Source organism: Tyto alba, unplaced genomic scaffold (assembly GCF_018691265.1).
Source record: "Tyto alba isolate M040663 unplaced genomic scaffold, T.alba_DEE_v4.0 Super-Scaffold_23, whole genome shotgun sequence".
Lineage (NCBI taxonomy): Eukaryota > Metazoa > Chordata > Aves > Strigiformes > Tytonidae > Tyto > Tyto alba.
Window position 1 is genome coordinate 10493228 of NW_024881297.1, and position 20075 is coordinate 10513302.

Below are 20075 nucleotides of genomic sequence, written 5' to 3' on the forward strand. Positions count from 1 at the left end.
GAGAGGTAGCTAATGGAGAAAGACAGATGTAGCTTGCTCCATTTTGTTCCTTGATCTTTATGAAGTGATTGTATTTGTGGGTTTGTATTCCTTTTGCTGGACCTGGATGCTCTAGCTAGCTTTGAGATTTTGGCCTACTGATTCCTTTTGCACAGTAAGTCTTTCACAGTGCCATTTTTGCGTTTACATAGTGGCAGTTTTTCTTCTGTTTAATGCTGGTTTTAAAACCCTGGCTTGTGTGAAATTCCATTACAGCCATGGAGATTATGCTATATTAGTGCATCATGTCCCCTCTTCCTGCTGACCGTCATTAAAGCCCTTTCTAGGGGCTCTGCTGTAGTCTGTGTGGCATGTGGCAGAAGAAATTCTTTGAGAGGTTGGGAGCTGATTTTTATCTCAAGCTGAAAACAACAGAAAGGAAGACGATGGAAATCACCACAGAAATAAAACCAAGTTCTGGGAAAGGGATTAGCTTCCTTTCTTGTTTGGAAAAAAAAAAAATACTAGAGAACATTTCCAATTAAAATACAAAGTATTTCTGCCTCGGGGAACATTATTGTAGTTGAATGTCAGAGAGTGGAAACCTTCCTTATTCCTTTCTGTACTTGGAGCTTTCCTGGGCTTCATATGCAGTAGCATTACTCTGTATCTTTGGGATTTATAAGAAAATATACTGCTAACCTCCATAGCACCTTTGTAAATGAAGGTCATATACTCACTTGAGACTATCAGACTCAATGTGTTTGATTTAAACCATATGTCTTCTGATGCAAGAGTTAGTATGTGTGACTTTTGACCTAGTTAACCCAAATTACAAACACTTTGCTGTGTTTATGAAGTCTTAAATTTTTTGCTTGTCCTAAATCTGACTTCAGCTTGTTTCATTACTTAGTTTTCCAGAAGATCCTTTTCATTTTATAAATGTGAATTTATCAGTTATGTTGTTATTAAATGTAATAGTTTATTTTGTTTTTGGGAGAAGTTAATGCTGACAGTTGCCTACAACTGCTGTAGGGAAAAATACTTGTTTTTCCTCTGTGGAGAGCAATTTTCCAGCAATGTCAGGTGTAGAAAATAAGAGTAAATTGAGTGCCTGATGCCAGTTAACTAATGGACTGGGTTTTGGTTTTGAGTTTTGGTGGGGTTTTTTGTTGGTGTTTTTTTTTGTTGTTGTTGTTTGTTTTGTCTGGTTTTGCTATATTTTCCTTGTGTAGTTGCAAAAATTTTAGAGGAATTTTTTGTTTCCCTTGTGTGCCCCCCTCCTTTTTTTTTCTTAAGTGTTGGCTAAGTTAGTACAAGTAGGTTAGATTTCATAAAAATTATAAACAAAGATCTTATTTTCAGCTTTATATGATAGAGAAATGTAGTTTTTGTTTTAGACTTAGCTTTTTAATTTTAAGAGATTAAGGTGTTCTGTCTATTATGGAAAAATAAGTAGAGTGATAGTTTTGGTGTTTTTATCCACTTCCAAGATGTTTCTTACCTGCTTTCCAGGCCTTATTAATACTCTATTACCTCAGCTTGCTTCTGTCCTTTTGCAGAAGTAAAGCTACGACAGTTAGTGATATGAATGGATTGAAGTCTTTTTCTGGCAACAAGGTATTTATATATTAAGATTTATTTTCTTAATAATTTGTACACTGCTATATTTTTCAGTGTTTAATGTTCATGAGAGAATCTTGAGTTTCCAGTTTTCCTAACATATGTAATATCTTAAAAACTACAGATTTCTTTGAAAAGTAATACTTGATTTTGATGTGCCAAAGTGTGGGTAGTGCCCTTTTTAATGCCACTTAGTTCTTAATTTTGTTCTGGTATGGTTAAAAGAACACCACTGAATTATTTTTCAAAGCTCTTTATGCATTTTCACCTTCTTTTTATTTCAGTTTAAAGCTTGAGCACTGTGATTGAAAAATGGAAAACTGTATGTCTTTATGTAGTTGACCATTTAGCACTTTGTTCTATTTCATACAGCGCCTTAAGAACAATGGGAATCCTACCTTGTTGGTCTTACCTAAAAAAGTTCTTAAATCACTCAATCCATCAGTTTACAGAAATGTTGAATATGATGTTTGGCTCCAATCCAAATGGGGTAAGTAACCGAATACTTAAAAGTTCCAACTTCTGCAACTGATGTATAAAGTGATGCCCTCTTGAAGAACAGTGATTGAAATGGCAGTTTGGGTTTAGGCAGTGGTCCTCCTCACACGGGTCCGTGTGCAGATTTAGTGCCAGAACTTCTGGTTTGCATTTTTACTACATCAAGAAAGTAATTGTCTTGGTGTATTTAAACTAACAGTGTATTACTGCTAATGTGTTTACAGATCAGCAAAAACAAGATTTTTCTATTGCTGCTGGCATGCAATACTCAGTTGGAGATAAATGTAAAGTAAGTAGTATTGAATTATAGTTCATAGAGACATTAACATTTTGCTCTAGATGCCAATTTTTCCTCTGTTAACTATTTTGATATATTAATCGTTACTTTCTGAGTATTCTTGGCTTGGGTCTTCACTGCATATATGCTCATTTAATTATTGGTGGTGTTCATGACTTAAAGCATCCATGTAAAAAAGGCATGTAGTAGAACATCTGATCAGTGCAATTTTACTGCATTAAAGGTTAACTTCAAGCGTATATTTAATAAGATGACTGTGGATGTTAACGTTAAGTATACAAATAAATCTGTGCAGACTTACCTCCGTGAGTCTTTGCCTTGTGGAGTGCTAGCCTGTATGTGAGAAGTAGGTGCATTTGGGGCAGTTTACTCCGTTGTGCCTAAATTCTGCTCTTTTCTTGGTGAGCTCCCCGAGCTACCTGGTTATTCCTGTGATGTACAAAAGTATGCAGTAGGTCTGTTTTATAAAATTAATTGTTACCTCCACTGCATCTTGTGCTGATGGCTGTACTTGCTTTATCATACTACTGCATGATAAAAGGGTTTGCGTGCATACAGGTGCATAATGAAGAACAAAATTGTAGTGTTTTCTGTCATATAGGCTTTTCTTTGGAGAGACCCAAACAAGCATCATAGTTCCAAGTATTTATGTTCAACTCTGGAGATAATGATAACTACTTGTAAATTGGTTTTGTTCTAATTGCATTACTTTGAAGTAATGGAATGTAGCTCGCTTTAGTTACTGCAGATCCTGAAGTTTTGGGCAATTCTTCCTCTTGAAGTATTCAAAGTGTGTTAAACAGTTGCTCTTTAAATTCTATTACAATTTGTAATATGTATTGCTGCTTACAAAGAAGTAAGATTTGCCATTCTATGGTACTCAAATTTTAGATTAATCTCCTTGGTGTGTTAACTAAACTGGTGGTACTTGGCTAAATATGGTTCTTTTTAGGACATTTGACCATCTATTAAAATAATTAACGTGAAGATAATCAATTAGGTTTATCATGTAGCATGGGGGCTCTTTCAGGTTGTATCTTTTTTATTGGTGTAATGGAATTAAGCATAGTGAATATATTGCAGGAAAACCACATCTCTAAACTTTAAAAAAAACAACAAAACAAAACCCACAAACCCCAAAACTCCACACAAAACAAACAAGAAACCCTAATGCGGAGTTGATTATCTATTGCTTAATAGCAGAGGCTTAAAATTGGTATTTAAGACCTTAAGGCTGTCTTGTATAGTGTTTACTAAGGGGTACAGATAGTAGTAGTAGAAAAAACTCTGGTAATTAACATACTGTCTTTGTCACCATTTAAATGTATGTGGCAAAACAGTAAATATATGGGATAAAAGCATGGGAAGGGAAGATGGAGTAAATAGCGAAAAGTGGATTTGACCAGATTAATATAACTGGAAAGCCAGGTGTTGTAGCAGAACGTTATGAAATTTATTTTATATTTAATGGAAGAATTTTAAGAACATGGAATGTCAGTCAAACAAGTAACACTATGATCGTGTCTGAACTTTTTTTCGTTATTTTAAAAAACTTTCTGAAGAATAACTTCAGAAATAATTGGTGTTTATTATGTTCTTAATTAAACTACATTTCACTGAAGTAAGTAGTTAATTTTTCTTTTCTTTACATAGATTTTAACAAGGAAAAACTTTGGGTTTCATTCTAAGAGAAAGTGTTTTCAGTACAGCTGAAAAGCCTTGACACACTGATTACTCTTAACTTTCTCATGTAGTTTTACAAGCCGTATTTCATTAAGTAGTGTTACCCAGCAAGCTTTCCAGGTTCTGTGTTTTTTTTTTTTTTTTGTGTGTGTGTGGTTTTTATTTTTTTTTCATAGTATTTTTATTTCTTTTTGAAGAAGTGATCTGGATTGAAGATTTGCTTTTGATACATTTACTGAATTACTTGATGTTTATTTCGGAGGTCTTCTGTTCCCCGGGGGAAAAGTTCTATTTTTAACGTGGCTGATATTTTAAAGAGTTATGTCCTCTCATTGTCTTCTTTGAAGCTAATACAGCTTTTTTATTTCATTATAGGTGCGCTTAGACCACAATGGGAAATTTTATAATGCCCATATTCAAGAAGTTTGTTCAGAGAATGGGCCAGTTGTCGTATTTGTAGAAGAGCTTGGAGCAAAGTAAGTGCTTCATTTCTTTTGGAAAAGAGTGCCAAACTGAACCTTGGTAATGGCAGCCTTACATTAGTTAAGAGTTAATTTCAGCCACTGAAGCGTATCGGCTTCTTTACTTGAAGAATTACTACCACAAAATTGTTGAGAAAACAACTTACTAAATAAAAAAAAAAAGGAAAAAGGGGTTCTGCACTGATTGTCACTTCAGACTTTTTTCTTTAGGGCTAAGTAGTCTGGATATTACTTGCAGAGTAAAACAAGAACAACATTACTATTTCATAATTTTTTTTTTTTTTGCATGAGATTCAATCCTAAACAGATTGACATCATGCTAATTAAGTGTTGCGTGTTGTACTTAATAGTTAGATGCTAGATTTGTGGCAAGCTTTTCATTGTAACAGGTCCATCAAAGCACCTAGCTTCTCTGTTGGTTGTAGCTCTGCCTAATTTCATACAGAGTGTGTCAAGTTCCTGGTTAGATCAGTGTCCTCTTTGCCCTACCTTGGGACAAACGTGTTTAAAGTTGTTAGGGGCTGTGGTATTTTTTTGTGGTGTTGGTTGGCTGTTTTTGTTCTTTTTTTCTGGGGTGGTAGTGGTGGTGATTTTGGTTATTTGGGTGTGTGGGAGGGGTTTTGTTTGTTGTTTTTTGCTGGGGGGGGGCTGGGGAGGGTGTGTTTGAAACATCTTGTTGAGTTTTTAAGTTTTGTAACTCTGCTGAGGCAAATATTACCCCACAGTTGAGTGTAGTTTGGGAAGAGGTAGGACTTTCAGTCAGGTAAATGAAGGAAGGAAAAAGATGCCCATTAATCTCCAAGAAAATGTTGCAAGAAGATTGTCTCGCAGTTTGTTCCATTTCTAAATTGAGATTTAACGTGATTTGAACTGTCGTCTTATAGATTTGAACGTCTTCCTTTCAAATAATGTAAACAGTTGCTTGGACATCCTCCAGCATCCTCAATTAAAAAAACGCTATAACTGCTCTGAGGATATAAACCACTGATAGAATGTTTTTCAATCTTGACATCTATTGCAGTGTTGAGTTTATCTGAGTGTATTACTTTTTCTGATCCTTCTCCCTTTCTGTCTGCCCTGAAGACATTATGTTACTTACTTCACAAATGGCTGATTGTTCTTTACTGGATAATTTTGCATCAACTTCTCATAGTGTTTTATTTAAAAACACACAGATCAAAAAAAAGGTTTCTTGTTCTTCTACACATGGCTTGAGTGGAGTCATAATGAACAAAAGACTTTGAATGCAGTGTTCGCAAAAATTGGAAGATCCATCAGACTTAGTAAACATGTGGTATTAATTTATGCAAGTCCCAGTCTGATCTTTAAGATATTTTTCCTTCCATAATTCCTTGTTTTGTAGGTATGCTGTCTCACTGAAGAGCCTTAAACCTCTTCCACAGGCCTCTCCTATGGAGGGCTGGAACACTGTGCCAGGGAAGAAGATAAAAAAGTTTTTCTCAACATGGGGACAGAATGCTGCTCAGCCTGGTAGGATTGTACCTGTCTTTGTGTGACAGAATCTTTTGTAAGCTCTTTGGGACAGAACATCTGACAATAAAGATTAGAAAAAATAACGCCTGTTTTCACGTTTTTATCTTAGATGCAGATTGCAGAGGGCCAAAGAATCAGAGCAAGTCAATAAAACCCCAGTCAGCACTACCTCCTCGACTTCAGCATACTGTGGGAACCAGGCAGCATCAGTTCTTATGTTCTGGACCCCAACCTCATCAGACCTCAGCTGAGCAAAAAGCTCCAGGCAGGAATCCTTCCCAAACTGTAAGGTAAATCTGCAAATAACATCTTCCTTATCTTGAACTGTAGCTGAGCTTCTTGGAGCCCTGGTGCTTGCTTCAGATGCTTCCAACATGATCTTTTGAAATACGTTGATGTTGAATTCTTAAGAAGTGTTCCAAGTCCTTAAGAATACACACAGGCACAGGGAAAATATTTTTGTTTGTTTTTAAACCTTTTTCAAAGTTGCTGCCATTGTGAACTCCCTCTTTTTTTTTTTTTCTTGCATGGCAGCATCTCCCCTGGAACCACCATACACAGAATTCCAGTTTCTTCTTAGACAGTGGATGTTGTTTGTGTGTGGTTTTGTTTTGTTTGTTTGTTTGTTTGTTTTTTTCTGGTTGGGGCTGAAGTAATGTTGCATGAAGCACTTCTTGTGCATGGCTAAGATCTTCCCTCAGCTTCTGCAGAACCTGTTGTAGAGGTCTGCTTCATGTTATGAATGATCATTTAAAGGAGTACAGAGCAGCATTTTGCCAGCATTTGTTCTGGTGACTTTTTGATGCATTGTGCTGCTGCAGCAGTGTTTCTGTTTTCTTCATTGCCACTCTTCTATCCTATCTAAAAGGCTATTCTGTACTTGGCTACAAAGCCAAACTCTTTGTGGTCTATTCTGTCACTCTTCTGTATTGTAACTCCTTGTGGAATAAATGGGGCTGGGGTGTCTTCAGAGTCTGCCACATGCACCATTTTAAGGGCATTTTTCTTCTACCTTTAACCGAAATACATGGGTATCCTAATGTTTAGAAAGCTGAAACAGTGATGTCAATATTGTGTAGTGATGCTTCAGACATAATGCATTTTCCCTTCTGTTGTATTCACAGAAATCTTCCCCAGCTTTCTCTTGCATGTTCATAGATAGCAGATGGGGTGTGGTCAGCTCTCAGTTGGCACAGAAATGGATTAGATCATTTGATGTAGGCGTTTGTTTTTTAACTATGATCTTAATGATTACCATTTGTTGTAAAGTCTTTCAAAATTGTATTGAACAGAACAGATCATGGACAAAATACATTCTTTCATTTCCTTAAATTGCATGTGTATGGGTAGCTTGCAATAGGCAGAAACGGATCTGGTATATGTGGGAGTCACATAATCAGTGCTACATGATGATCTTCTTTCTTCCTTCTAAACCATGAGTTTGTGCTGTGTTTGATACTGGTGAATTTCTTTGCCAAAGTGATCCTGTTTAATTTTTTCCTTTACAGAAAACCAGACCGGGAGAGAACCGAGGATCTGAACCATGGCAGCAGAGATGGTAACTACTTTGGCCTATCTCCAGAGGAACGCAGGGAGAAACAGGCTATAGAAGAATCTCGTTCACTTTATGAGATCCAGCAGAGGGATGAACAAGCTTTTCCTGCACTTTCTAATGTATGTTTTTTTTTCATTGTAATCAATAGCACATTTTTCATACTTGTCCGTGAACCTTCAGCAATTGTTTTTTGTTCCTTGTATTACAATACAATTCAAAACTTAAGGATATTTTCTTCACACTCACTCTCTACATAGAAATATGTGAATCTACAATGCTTTATATAGTCAAGATAAGACACATATGTATTTCCCCTGAGAATAATTGATGTCTACCGTTCACAGTTCTTCAGGCATGTAGATAGGGTAAACACAGGAGCTTCGGAATCTGTGGGCTTCTTTCTTCATGTTCCTCCTGCCTTTGGAAGGTTTTGCATTCCCTTACAGTTACTTGGATGTTGCATTTTTCTTGTATAGTGGGATCAAACTTCAAGGTGTGGTCAGAACTAGTTCTGAAGTACAGTTTAATTTACCTGAGAAGTCGCTCAGTAAAGTGGCACTGTGGTGCTTGAGTTAGTATCGGAAGTGACTAGGTGATTGTTTCTGATTTGTCTCGCATAAAACCTGTTTTATTTCTAAGTGACTTTTTTTTTTTTTAGCCTGAGAACTTACTGATGTGAGAACTTGCATGGTGTCATAAGGAATGCAAATTCTTTGTCAGACTTGCTCTATTTTTGTTGTGGAGCTGAGCTGGCTTCAGTGGACTTGTCTATGTCTGAGGGCAAAATGTAGCCTTTAGATTTTGAGAGATTATTCTCTTGATGGAATTTTTAAAGAAAGTGGATTGGAGTCTCGGTACATCCAGGTACTGAGCTGATCCTGTCGGTAAAGAGCTGCTGACTACATAAATTTACTCTAGAGATGTCTGGGGCTTTTTGGATTTAAATCCTGGGGCAAACAGAAACAATAACCAGGCTGGAAGAATGAGTAGGTGAAAGATGGGCCTTAAATCTCTTGCCTTGTGGAAGTGACTTCCTGCATGGTGTCTTTCAGTTCTTGAGCAGTAATTGCATATATTGGGGTAATCGAGAAGAAATGTACAGCTCCTCTGCACAGCAGAGAGCAGGCTAAGACAAGCCTGACGGACAGAGGTTGCTCACTCTCTCCGAGCTGTGGTTAACTGTGCTTGCTGTATTTGGCCACCTGCAGAAGGCAGATGAGATTTTAAAGTGGAGATTGTCTGAATGAAGCAGGTTTTGTTTGTCGTGTAAACTAATGGCATGAATGCTTTTAAAGGACACTTTGCAAAATTTAGCAATGAATGAAAGAGTGGGTGAATCTGAATACTGATCAAGACTGGTTTTCCCCGCACCTTTCTGCCTATCACAGAGATAAGTACTGTGTGTCGTGACAGCATAGTAGTATCGTATCAGATGATGGCAGAGTGTCATTGGACTTCTTATATAAATTCATATTTTTGCTTTTGTAAACTTCTGTAGAATCAGTCCGTCTGTCAGGCTGCTACACAGACTGTGGATAATTTAAACCAGAAAAAGTTATCAAATAATGAGAGAAGAAACAGCAAATGGATGGCAGAGGTGGAAGAGCAGAAGGATAAAGGTAAAAATAAATGGGTTAAGATTGAGGCTTTTTTTTTTGTTGCCTTATTTTTGTTAGCAGCCTCGAAATTTATTCAAGATGGGGCATCTCTTTAGGCAATGAGGGGAAAATTATCATAAGTAATAGTGCCAAACTAATCTGGGCTCAAGGTAGGAAAGGTGTTGTTTGGGAAGAAAGTCCTTGCTTTCCTGCTTTGTGAATGTGGCTGAGAGAGCAGGCTCCTTGCTGGGATTTTTTGTAGTAAATGGGAAGAGGAATGAGAGAAACGAAGAGTATTAGGGCTCCTGTAAATTAGATCCTGTTGAAATGCTAGTGGGTGTGGCAGAAAGTGCCTGTGGGAGGAGTATTAAGAGTTAATAGAAAAGCAGGTAAAAGTATCCGGTGTTAAGAATTAGCATACAGTGGTACAGAAAGAAGAGGGAAGATGGGGTACCGAAGAGTTGGAAACACACTCCCCCCTTTACAATAGAAAGAGCTGTCACGCTGTCAAAATTTATTTGGGTTTTCTCCCTCCCCCTCAGTGTGTTGTAACACTCTAGCTTCTCTTCATTGACTTTAAGCTTTTCCTCTTCTGTGAGGAAGTGCAACATGGCAATAATAGATGACAGCTGTAGCTGTTAGGAGGTAGTTAGTAAACCTTTACTAAATGCAACTGATTGTTTTTTTGTTTATTTATTTATTTAGTCCTGTCATCTTTGCCATAACTAAACGCTGAGTTTGATCTTGGCTTCTTCATTTTTTTGCATTTTTTTTCCTGACTAAATAAAACTGCAACCCTTTAGCCTCCTCTTGGAAGCTGTTCCTTCCCTCTGTTTTTTGAATTTTTTTTGTTCCCTTACCTCTGGCAACAGCAGAGGCGTTGCTGTTGTGTATTTATGGTACTTGGTCTCTGTAGTCCCTCTTACAACACGTCATGCCTTCTCGAATGGCCTCACAAGGACTGATGTTACCTATTTTTCATTCTTCAAACAGCTGAAGACTTGAATTAATTTGAAAACTTGTTTCATCAGCAATGCCAGGAAGAATGTAGAGAAAGCTCTTTATTACAGTGTCGTGATAGGTTTTGCTGAAGCGCATGGCATGTACAGCTTTCTCTGCTTTTTGTGACATTCTGGATTGCGTTGCCTCTTCTGAGACTGAGTTAAAAATCCTGTGGGAATAAACTGTACGTCCTTCTGAGTATTTAGAGATTCCTATTGGTGCCTGGGAAATTGGCAGTAATTCTCATAATCTATACTGGTTTAATTTGCATTGTTGTCTAGTTATGATGGTGCATATATTAAAATTTTAAAAAGTATGTAACTTATTTAGCGGCTACTGTTAAATTTATGTGCATGAATTTGATTGATAAGCAGTGGTGACAAGATTTGAATGTAAGCTAGAATGTGAAGAACTGGTACAGATCTTATTATATGAAGATTATGCCATGACTGTTTTTCAACACCGTCTCCCCCACCACGTGTTTGCTGGTGCTCAAGAAATTAACCTCTCTGCATCAGTCTGAAAACTTTCTAGATCTTTTGAACCATTGAAACCTTTTAAACTGATCTATGTTGTACTCAGTCAAATGTAGACAAGACTTTAAGTTTCTGTTATCTTAACACTTGAATATGAAAATGCAAAACATTTCCATTCTAAGCAAAATACAAACTTATTTCTTTTTTCCTAGGAGGGATTTAGGATGAATGATATGTATTTAAAGAGACAGCTACATTTCTTTCCTGCTTCCCTCAAGTATCACCAAAATGGTTAACAAACATCAGTAAAGAACTTCTGTAGAGCTTTGAAAACCCAGGTTGAAGTAGCTGCTCTGTTACTGCTCTAACGACTGTTTGGTTTAGGATGCTTTGATAAAAAATTGAAGTTTAATTTTTCTGAAGTAATATATGCTGAGGTAGGCTTTGTTTTTAAGGTTTAACTTTGGAAAGACAAACTTTAACTGGCTTAAGTTGTGATAGCCATAAATGGTGTAATGGTTCATTTACTAGGTTATGTCTTGGTGTTACAGAGTCAAATTCAAGGCAGATCCACTTAAGTCAGAAGCTTGAGCCAAATTCATCTGAGGTAATCTTAAAGAAAAGACCAAATTTTTTTTTAATGTTATTGCTTCTCTGATACATGATTAGCAGAGCAATAGCTGCCTGTAGAGCTGTGATTGCTGCTGCTGCTTTACAGCTTTTAGTGAAATACTTCTAAGGTTGGAGGCTTATATTGCTGTCAGCTTTCTTCAGCCCCTGTAACCCACCCATGCTTACAGTCTTTCTCTGCCATCTTGAGTTCTCAAATCTGGGCTATCGAGAGCACTTACAATTCTGGATTTGTAATTGCTTAGTACAGTCTGTGTTTTCAGTATAATGGGACCACAGAAGATTTGATGTTTACTAATAGCCACTGTGCTAACAGACCATGTTCTCTGAAGTTCAGTGAAGATTTATGGCCTCTTGTTGGCTTTTAACCTTTGCTGTCCTTTCAACGAGCAAAATGTTACACTAGTGTAATAGTGATTGGGTGCTTAGTCCACTTTGTAGTGTGGTTTAGTATCTTTAAATGCCTCTTTGATAAATAAGTCTTACTATTAGACTAGCTGTGTCTGTTGTTTCTAACTTTGCTTTAGAAGAATAGTCAAGATGAGAGTTATCCAAAAGCTTCATCTCCTTTGGAACAAGTAAAAACAGACTCTCCGATTCTTGCTGAGCAAGTAAGAAATGTTTGTTTGATTTCAAAGTTTTCCAGTCAGGAGACTTCAGACAAAGGGGAGCTTCACCACAGCCACGTATGTATTATAATACTGGCTTTTAATTACATAGTAATTTCTATGGTGATAATGCCAAGATTTTGCATTTTCAGTTAGAAATCTGTTATGTCCAACATAAAGAATGTAAAAGGACACCCCTTGATAGAAAAGTAAAAGTATATCCCTTCTCTTCAGAGAGAGGGATTCATATCTTTCTGCTAAGATAACCATGCTTTTCACTTTAAATTCTTTACCTTTGCTTTTTCAGGTTTCCCCAAGGTTATTGGTAATCGTTTGTGAGGGTGGCTTTTCTTTTGACTGGGAGATACTTAAATTTAATGCTTATGAAGGTGGTTATAACACTGATGGCTGTCTGTGGTACAGGCACGTTTTAGATAGAGCTCAGTTCAGAGTTCTTCACCCAGTGATGTAATGTATCACAGATCTCACCTATACAGCCTGATATGTTACAACTTCGTAGTTTGCTATGGTGATGGTGGTAGTCAGAATAATATGGATTCATCAGGCCTTCTTTGGTAGAAGTCAGACACATTTAGGGGTCACCAACAACGGTGATTCAGAATAATTTAATGTGATCTCTTTGTTTTTATAGAACCTGACAGAATGCTTACCGAGCATAACTCCCACACCCTCACCAGTCTTTTCTGAGGTGCATTTACCTCCAGCAGTGCCTTCTGTACCAGCCATTGTACCAGCTTGGCCAAGCGAGCCAACAACTTATGGACCAGCAGGTTTGAAGAAATATTAACATAAATCAGAAACAACTAACCCTTAAAAACACTTTAACTGTCTTGCTAAATTGAAGATGCCTCCAGGAGACGATGTTTCATATGACTTCATGTTCCAAATGCAAAAATCTATAGGAATATAGTTTCTCACTTCTTAAAGCTAGTGAGAGTTCTAGTAGACCTTTGTTTGCCCATATGTATAGTTTGCTGTACTCCCTACCTGAAGGTGGAAGAGGGATGCATCCTCAATTCTCTGTTTTCCTCCTCTGTCTTCTTGAATACCTTTTTTGTTCTTTTCTTTTCTTCTGTCTCTTGAAACTTGCTTTCCTGCTGCCATTTTCTTTTGTGATTGCATATAGTAGAGCTATATATATATGTATGTATGTGTGTGTTTTTTTCCCTTAGGTATTCCAGCCCAAATACCTGCTTCTTCCTTGATGCCAACCCCAGCAACGGGACCTGACTCTATTGTATCACAGGCTCAGGTAACATCTGCTCCAGTTGCTGGAGTTCCTCTGTCGCTACAAGCAGTTAACCAGCCTTTAATGCCTTTGCCTCAGACTCTGAATCCTTATCAGGATCCACTATACCCTGGATTCCCTTTTAGTGAAAAGGGAGAAAGAGCTGTTGCACCCTCTTACTCCCTGTGCAATTCCGGGGAAGACCTACCTAAAGGTAAGAAGCTGAAAGAAGGTCTGGATTTTATACCATTTTTCCTAATAGGTTTTATTTTCTTAAATGTAGGTAAAGACAGTTTCTTTGGTCCTGTTGTTAGTCTGTGTCCAAAGACTTAATTGTCATTCCATGGTTTAAGGCGTGGGAGGGAGCATTGAATAGAGTTGTAACTCTTCGGTTTGTGTTGATAACACTGCGATTATTTTAGGTGGTTAGACCTAGAAATCTGAATCATTTTGTGGTTCTTAGCTTGACCGACCATAACCTGGGGTTTTGTGAATGTAATGGATTTTCTTTGGAGAGCTGCTTGCTTTTACAGTAACAGGTTTTCTCTTGTAATCAAAAGCTTGGAAGTTGTTGAGCATTTCCTTGCCGGTCTGGGAATATACTGGTTTTGGCATACTACAAATATGAAATATTTGTTTACTGAACTGTTTCTTTAAAAACTAGCATTTCAGTTCCACAAACTGTTCAAACTGAAATTTAAACTACAGTTGTGTTCTAGATATCTTACTGTGGCAAAAAAAAAAAAACCAAAACAACCCAACAAATCAGGCAAAGACACACAAGAAGTAACTTAATAGCAGTGTTTCTCTACTGAAATAGAATTTTATGCAGGGACTAATTTTTGGTCAGATGAAGTGTAATATTTTATGTCTTCACAGACCTTTTTCTGTTTGTATTTTTCCTAGATAAGAATATTCTTAGATTTTTCTTCAATCTTGGTGTGAAGGTAACTCTTCAAACTTACTTACGTTTTTGTGTTTGTTATACCATAAAACTTGCTTGTATTTCATAGTACTTAGAGTACAGAAGTTTGGTTGTTGCAGCTGTACACTTCAAGTTCATCTTTAAATTTGAAATACTTTCTTACTTTGTCTTCTGTTAACTGGGATCCCAACAATGGTCCACATCGCATTTCAAGTCAACAGAAATAGATTTTATCTCAAGAGTGATAGTGAGAACTGTTGGCTTCCAACCGTGGCTACACAGTCAACAGATTGTGCTTTACAAATTCACAGGTAAACCACTGTGAGTTTGAAGATGCCTTCTTTTGGAGGCAGTGTGAAGTAAAAGAGGAAAGGCATTCCGACCTGGGCCGTGTCTGTGTACTGGCAAAGCTGTTGCAGTGCAAATGCCTAGTATGTCTTTCCCTGTGGACACTCCCTTAAGTGGCCTGTATGTCTGTCCTTTCTGCTCAGGTTAAGGACAACAGTATTTTATTTTTAACTGTCTAAGCAGTTATTATAGTAGTTGATGTGTTTACATGGTGCAAATCTGTGTGTCTGCTTGGTGAAGAGGCTCGTCCAGAAAGACAACAGTTTCTGTTCCTTGGTGAGGACTTGTTGTTTCTTTACTTTCTCCTTTCTGCACATAAAAATGTTCTTTTTTTACCTTCTCTTGCTCCTTCTGTCAGGCAAAATACTTTGGAAAAGGTGCTGAGCTCTCACACTTGTTCCACATGACTTTGGCCATAAGTAACGATTTTCTTTGGTGCATGGAAAGAGGGAATAAAGCAACTTTAGATTTGACAATTGTGTACCCAATACAAGTCTCTTTGCCTAATAGAAAATCCGTAAGTCATTAGCAAGTGTTGCTGCAATACATTCAAACAGCGTTTGTTTCATAAGCCTATGTGTATTTGGGACTCTCCTAAACAACACAAAGTACCGGCAAGGATACAGTTGGTAATTTTGATGCTTCAGCACCATCTACCGGTCGAAGTACCGTGTTCTGGGGGCAGTTGTGCTCCTCAGCTGGTGACCAAATCCTGTGGTAGACCTGGGAACTCCTTTCAGGGTTACCCTGTCCACTGCTTTGGCCCTAGACACTGCCGTGCTGTTACCCACACCCTTCCAGATGCTTGTTCAGGGGGAGCCAGCTGTTCCCCTTGCGAGGAGGTCTGGCTTGGCTGCTCGGGATGGTTTGCACCAGGGACTGTTTCTACAGATGGCACAGACAAGACCATTCCAGGTTTTGGGTTCTGCCTTCTACCTACTCCAATATTTCCCTAGACAGCCTTGTGCCTCCGGCAGCCTTGCGTGGTATTCTGTATGGCCTGAAATACGTATATTTGGGACGTTGTATTATAAAAACATTCTACAGTGTTGCTCTGGGGCCGGTTGCTATGTATCGCAGTACAAACACTGAATCTGTGTTTATAAACTCTAACTCTGAGCAATGGAGCTGTAAGGCCTGTGTGTTAGTTAACATGGAAGTAGAGGAAAGGGAGAGGGGTCACCACCTGAGGCGGAGGACTTCAGTGTTTGTGAACGTTGCTTGTGTTCAGTAACAGCAAAGAAAATGGGGTGTGTCCACTGTGTGACTCCCACCAGTAGCTGGAAAGGGAGTTGTATATTCTAACGAAACCTACGCCCCTCCTTTATGAAAGGGTTTCTAAGAAAGCCAGTCTGTGGGTTGTGTGAATATATATATGGGTTTCAATCTTTACAGATTCTCCTCGGGGAAATGATCTCACTTTGGGCCTTGGTGTAGAGGTTTGGGTTTTTTTTTTTAAGTGAAAATATGTGCGTGGTATGACTTCCTGTTGTTTTGATTGTTATCCCTTAGAATTTTGAAAAGGGACCTAGCAGGGCAAATTGCTGATAAATAATTGCGATTGTGGAAAATTAATTGGAAATGTGTGTCTTCACATGCATAGCTAAAACTTGACTTAAGAGCATCACGTGTTTAAATTGACTATATAGAAATTGTTACCAACTTTTCTTACTAGTTAAAACTATTGTCCATTGCAACTGCATTTGGAAGGAAAACAAAACATGAGAACATCATCCTGGAGCCCTAGATACTCTTTAGAATTGAGGGCAGTCATTGCAAAGCTGTAAATAAAATTAACCTTTACTTCCTGTCATTTAACTGTTTCAAATGTTAAACGACCTGTGTGCTATTATGTCTGTCTGAACATTCAAAAGACTAAACTTTTCTTTTTTTTTTTTTTCCCCTCCTTCTTTTCCTTCCCCCCCTCCCCTTGCAGGCATACAGTTGTCCCATGTGGGCACCCCATTCTTACTTGTACCCCCTGCACCAGGCCTATTTAGCTGCTTGCAGGATGTACCCAAACGTGTCCCTTCCCGTGTACCCGCCCAGCCCCTGGTTCCAGGAGGCTCCGCCGACTCAGAACGAAAACGAAACTGTGCGAACGACCAGGCACTTCCCTGCTCAGAGCGAGGCCAGGTCCAACGGCCAGATTCCACCGGTGGATGGTAGGTCTCCATCGCTGCCCCTGATTATACCTACAGCTCAGGTATCGGAAAGTCAAGGACAGGTCTGTGTAGAATCGGAGAATCCGGTGCAAGCTCTTCATGCAAACTATGAGGAGTCCCTGAGAGGGAAAAACATGTTCCCGCAGCCGCCCTTCGGACACAATCACTTCCTCGGAGCTGTTCCAATAGCACCTCCGTTCTTTCCTCACTTCTGGTATGGGTACCCAGTTCAGGGTTTCATTGAGAATTCAGTAGCAAGACCTAACGTTGTCATGTCACCCGAGGAGAAAGAGGCAACGGTTAGCATCCCTGCGAACGTGTACGTGGCTAAAGAATGCAGCCCTCCCGTTGCGGCGGCAGACCCTGCGGAACAGCTTCAGAAGACCAACGGCGGCGGCTCGAACACCGTCCCGTTCCCTGGGGCTGGTGCAGGCAGCGACTGCAGCGCCCCGAAAGAAACTGCAGCGAGGGCACCTCCGTCGGAGCAAACTTGTCGTTCGGCTTCTCCTGCTAAGCAAAAAACAGCCGGGCAGCAAAACCGTTCTCCGCAAACACAGGGGACTGAGAGGCAGGCAGCGGCGCCCAGCGCTCCGCCACTGTTGGCGGAACCACTGAAAAATGAACTGAAAACCAGCGCTCCCAGTCGTAAGGAGAAGGCCGATAAAGGTAGAGATTCCAAGGGTGCTGGTAACCTGCAGACGGAAAGCAGGGCACAGAGGACGAGGGAAGAGAGCTCAGAAGATGAGAGTGAAGTTTCCGATATGCTGAGAAGTGGTAGATCCAAGCAGTTTTATAACCAGACTTACGGAGGAGGCAGAAGGCCCAGACTCGAGTGGGGTTATTCCAGCAGGGGAGGATACCAGTTCCAAAGAAACGAGGAAGCCTGGAAGGGACCTCCCAGCAGAACCAGGGACGACGGCTACCAGTATCAGCGAAACTTCAGAGGGAGGCCATATAGGAATGACAGGAGAAGGGCAGCGCTGGGAGAGAATCAGAGGGGGCATCAAGCATAGAACGAATGGATGATTGCGAATCTGTAACCGCAAAAAGGAATTTGAAATAGCAGTTTAGAATCTTAATCTTTTTTTTTTTTAGTGAAGTTCAAGGATATGTTTAACTTTCGGCGAGTAAAGACTAGGAGGACGTGAACTCCTACCGTATGTTTGGGGGGGGATTAGAGTTGGTTTGGCTTAGCATTTTTTCCTCCACGTCAAATTAGAAAAAAACAATGTAGGTTTAGCGTTTGATAATTTTTTTTTTTTCCCCACAAAGGTTTGAGTTTGTGATAGAAGATGGATATGTACGTTTTTATTAGAGTGACAAATTATAGCATTTGACGTGACCTAGATCCTAAAATTGACGGTAACATTGCACCAAATATAAATGTATATTTTATCATACAATGCCTTAGTTCTGAACTGAGCTAAAGGAATTCTCAGCCTACTGCACTGTTGTCTTTGATATGCTTCCAACCCAAAGGCCTTTCATCTCAAGAAAAAGAAAAAAAAAAAAATCTTGTCAAACTTGAATGTTTCTCTTCAGTGTGTTACATATACGGCAGCCAGCTAACCCTGTGTCTTAGGTATGTTGTATATAGTTCTTTTCATATTCATAGGGTATATTTTTGAATTTTAAAAAGCATTTGTTGAAATCAAAATCAAGACAAGCAGTCAAGAATAGCTGTGTATGGATTGATAAGAACGGCTGTTTCCACCATGAATTCTTAATGCTGGTGTGACTAGAATGGTGCCTATGCCAACTGAATAATTACAAAGACAATAAAAATGTAGATGCTATGCATTTCCAAAATAATTCTGCATCTGTTATAATAGCAGAAGTTTTTTTAATGCCACTTTAACACTAATGCACTGACAAATCCTAGATACTTTGTGAGGAGATGCATAAAGTACATGTTACATTTTTTTAAGTTTTTATGATTGAGCTACTGTTCAGTATTCTTTTGTTGTTGCACTGTTGATGCAAGTTTATGTTTTGCATGTACAACTCCTTGCTGGAACTACTTTTAAAAACAAGCTGGAGTCTTGGTGTGCTCTGCTCTTCCCTACAATTCAGAAGAAAGTGGCTTCTGCCTTATATTTTTACACTGTGTCAGAGTTCTGATGCTGTTTCTTCTGACCCCAATAATGATCTCTGCAGTGTTCCCGTTGCCTTTGCAGTTTGGATGTTCAGCTGTCCAGACTGGGAGAGTGCAGTGTGCACAGTATTCACTCAGCTCTGTTGCTCTGTAAAATTAACTGTTGTGTATATTTTTCTATCTCTGTATATACCAGTGTAGGTGATGGTACCCTTCCATTCGTGTCTGAGACTCTACACCCCGATCAGGAAACCTGCGTGATAGCTACATGATAAAGAATTTCTTTTCAGATGCATGCCATGTATAAAACCTTACTTAAAATAAATGTTTTGTCTTTTCACTTTCTTTATAAATTATATTTACGTACTTGAAACTGTTGCAGTGACACTAAATGTATGCTTTTGCTCTGATCGAGCCACTTGGAGCCAGCAGCCGAAATGGAAACAAGCTCCAAGCTGACCGGGGATGTAACCTGGATTTCTAGTTCTTATTCAGAGTGGTAGTGGAGAGGGACTGTGCTGTGGCTTTTTTTTTAGCTAAATACTTTTCCATTCAGAAATGTATTCAGGATTTCAAAAGAGGCAAGCTGCAGTTTTTCAGGTTGAGAACTAAGCAAGCACCAAGCTGTTAAACAACCGCTAACATTGTGGTCTTCTCTTTACCCCTGCTACTTACAGAGACTTAAAAGGGCTTCTCGTCATCTTTCCTGGGAAGTTCTAAAATGTAACTCTAGTTGTAGCCCTAGTCAGATCCGTGGAGATCTGTTCAGCAGTCACTGAAATAATCATTCAGTACTGGATCAAGCTTTTAAGCGTGAGCTTTGTTGCAAGAACAAAGGCAGTATACTTCCTCAGAGTTTACTTTTAAAAATTGAAGTACTTTAAGCTGGGCCTAGGCCCTGCCTCGCTACTCTAAGACAGTTGAGGACTGAAATGTGCAGATGTTGTATTTTCTCCACCTTCAGTGTTGCTAAAGTCAGTACGGTTTCCTCTGGTTTTGCTGAAAGAGTTGTAGACCTTCTATCTGGGGCAAGATGTTTTAGGCTGCAGGACCCCAGGGGTAGGTAGGGGACAACAGGTACCATGTAACGAACTGAGCTACACAGCTTCAGCTATTGGCTAAACCACATCTTTTCCTTACCCTAACTGGCACTGATTAACAGAAGACGCAGAACTCGAGTCCAAAGGGATTTGTATTCACCTGTATGACTTGACTAAGTTTCAGTTAGCCTTTGGAAGTTTTTTGTCTAAACAGAGGGTGGTGGTATGAGGCTGTATTGTGCTTCCTGGAGTGCCTCTGCTGGCGTAACCGAGACGGGCTTCTCTGGGCACTCAGAGCCAGGTTATGTGTGCAACACCTGGACTGCC

General features: G+C 39.1%; 1 protein-coding gene across 7 annotated transcripts in view; it reads left to right on the forward strand.

The window, feature by feature from the left end:
- OTUD4 (OTU deubiquitinase 4) overlaps window positions 1-19048 on the forward strand; it is a 36353-nt gene extending 17305 nt beyond the window's left edge. The window contains exons 9-23 of one of the 7 annotated variants that reach the window (XM_042797063.1): window positions 1542-1599; window positions 1975-2092; window positions 2325-2389; window positions 4457-4557; window positions 5927-6054; window positions 6167-6347; window positions 7566-7731; window positions 9111-9231; window positions 11240-11295; window positions 11846-12004; window positions 12579-12717; window positions 13120-13199; window positions 13275-13389; window positions 14082-14122; window positions 16385-19048. In XM_042797063.1, coding sequence (XP_042652997.1) covers window positions 1542-1599; window positions 1975-2092; window positions 2325-2389; window positions 4457-4557; window positions 5927-6054; window positions 6167-6347; window positions 7566-7731; window positions 9111-9231; window positions 11240-11295; window positions 11846-12004; window positions 12579-12717; window positions 13120-13199; window positions 13275-13389; window positions 14082-14122; window positions 16385-17626 — 2770 coding nt within the window. In that variant the 3' untranslated portion in view covers window positions 17627-19048. Of the gene's footprint in view, window positions 1-1541; window positions 1600-1974; window positions 2093-2324; window positions 2390-4456; window positions 4558-5926; window positions 6055-6166; window positions 6348-7565; window positions 7732-9110; window positions 9232-11239; window positions 11296-11845; window positions 12005-12578; window positions 12718-13119; window positions 13390-14081; window positions 14123-16384 lie in introns of those variants that run through there. The other 6 variants (XM_042797060.1, XM_042797062.1, XM_042797061.1 and 3 more) reach the window with 6 other exon arrangements.
- Window positions 19049-20075: the final 1027 nt, after the last annotated feature.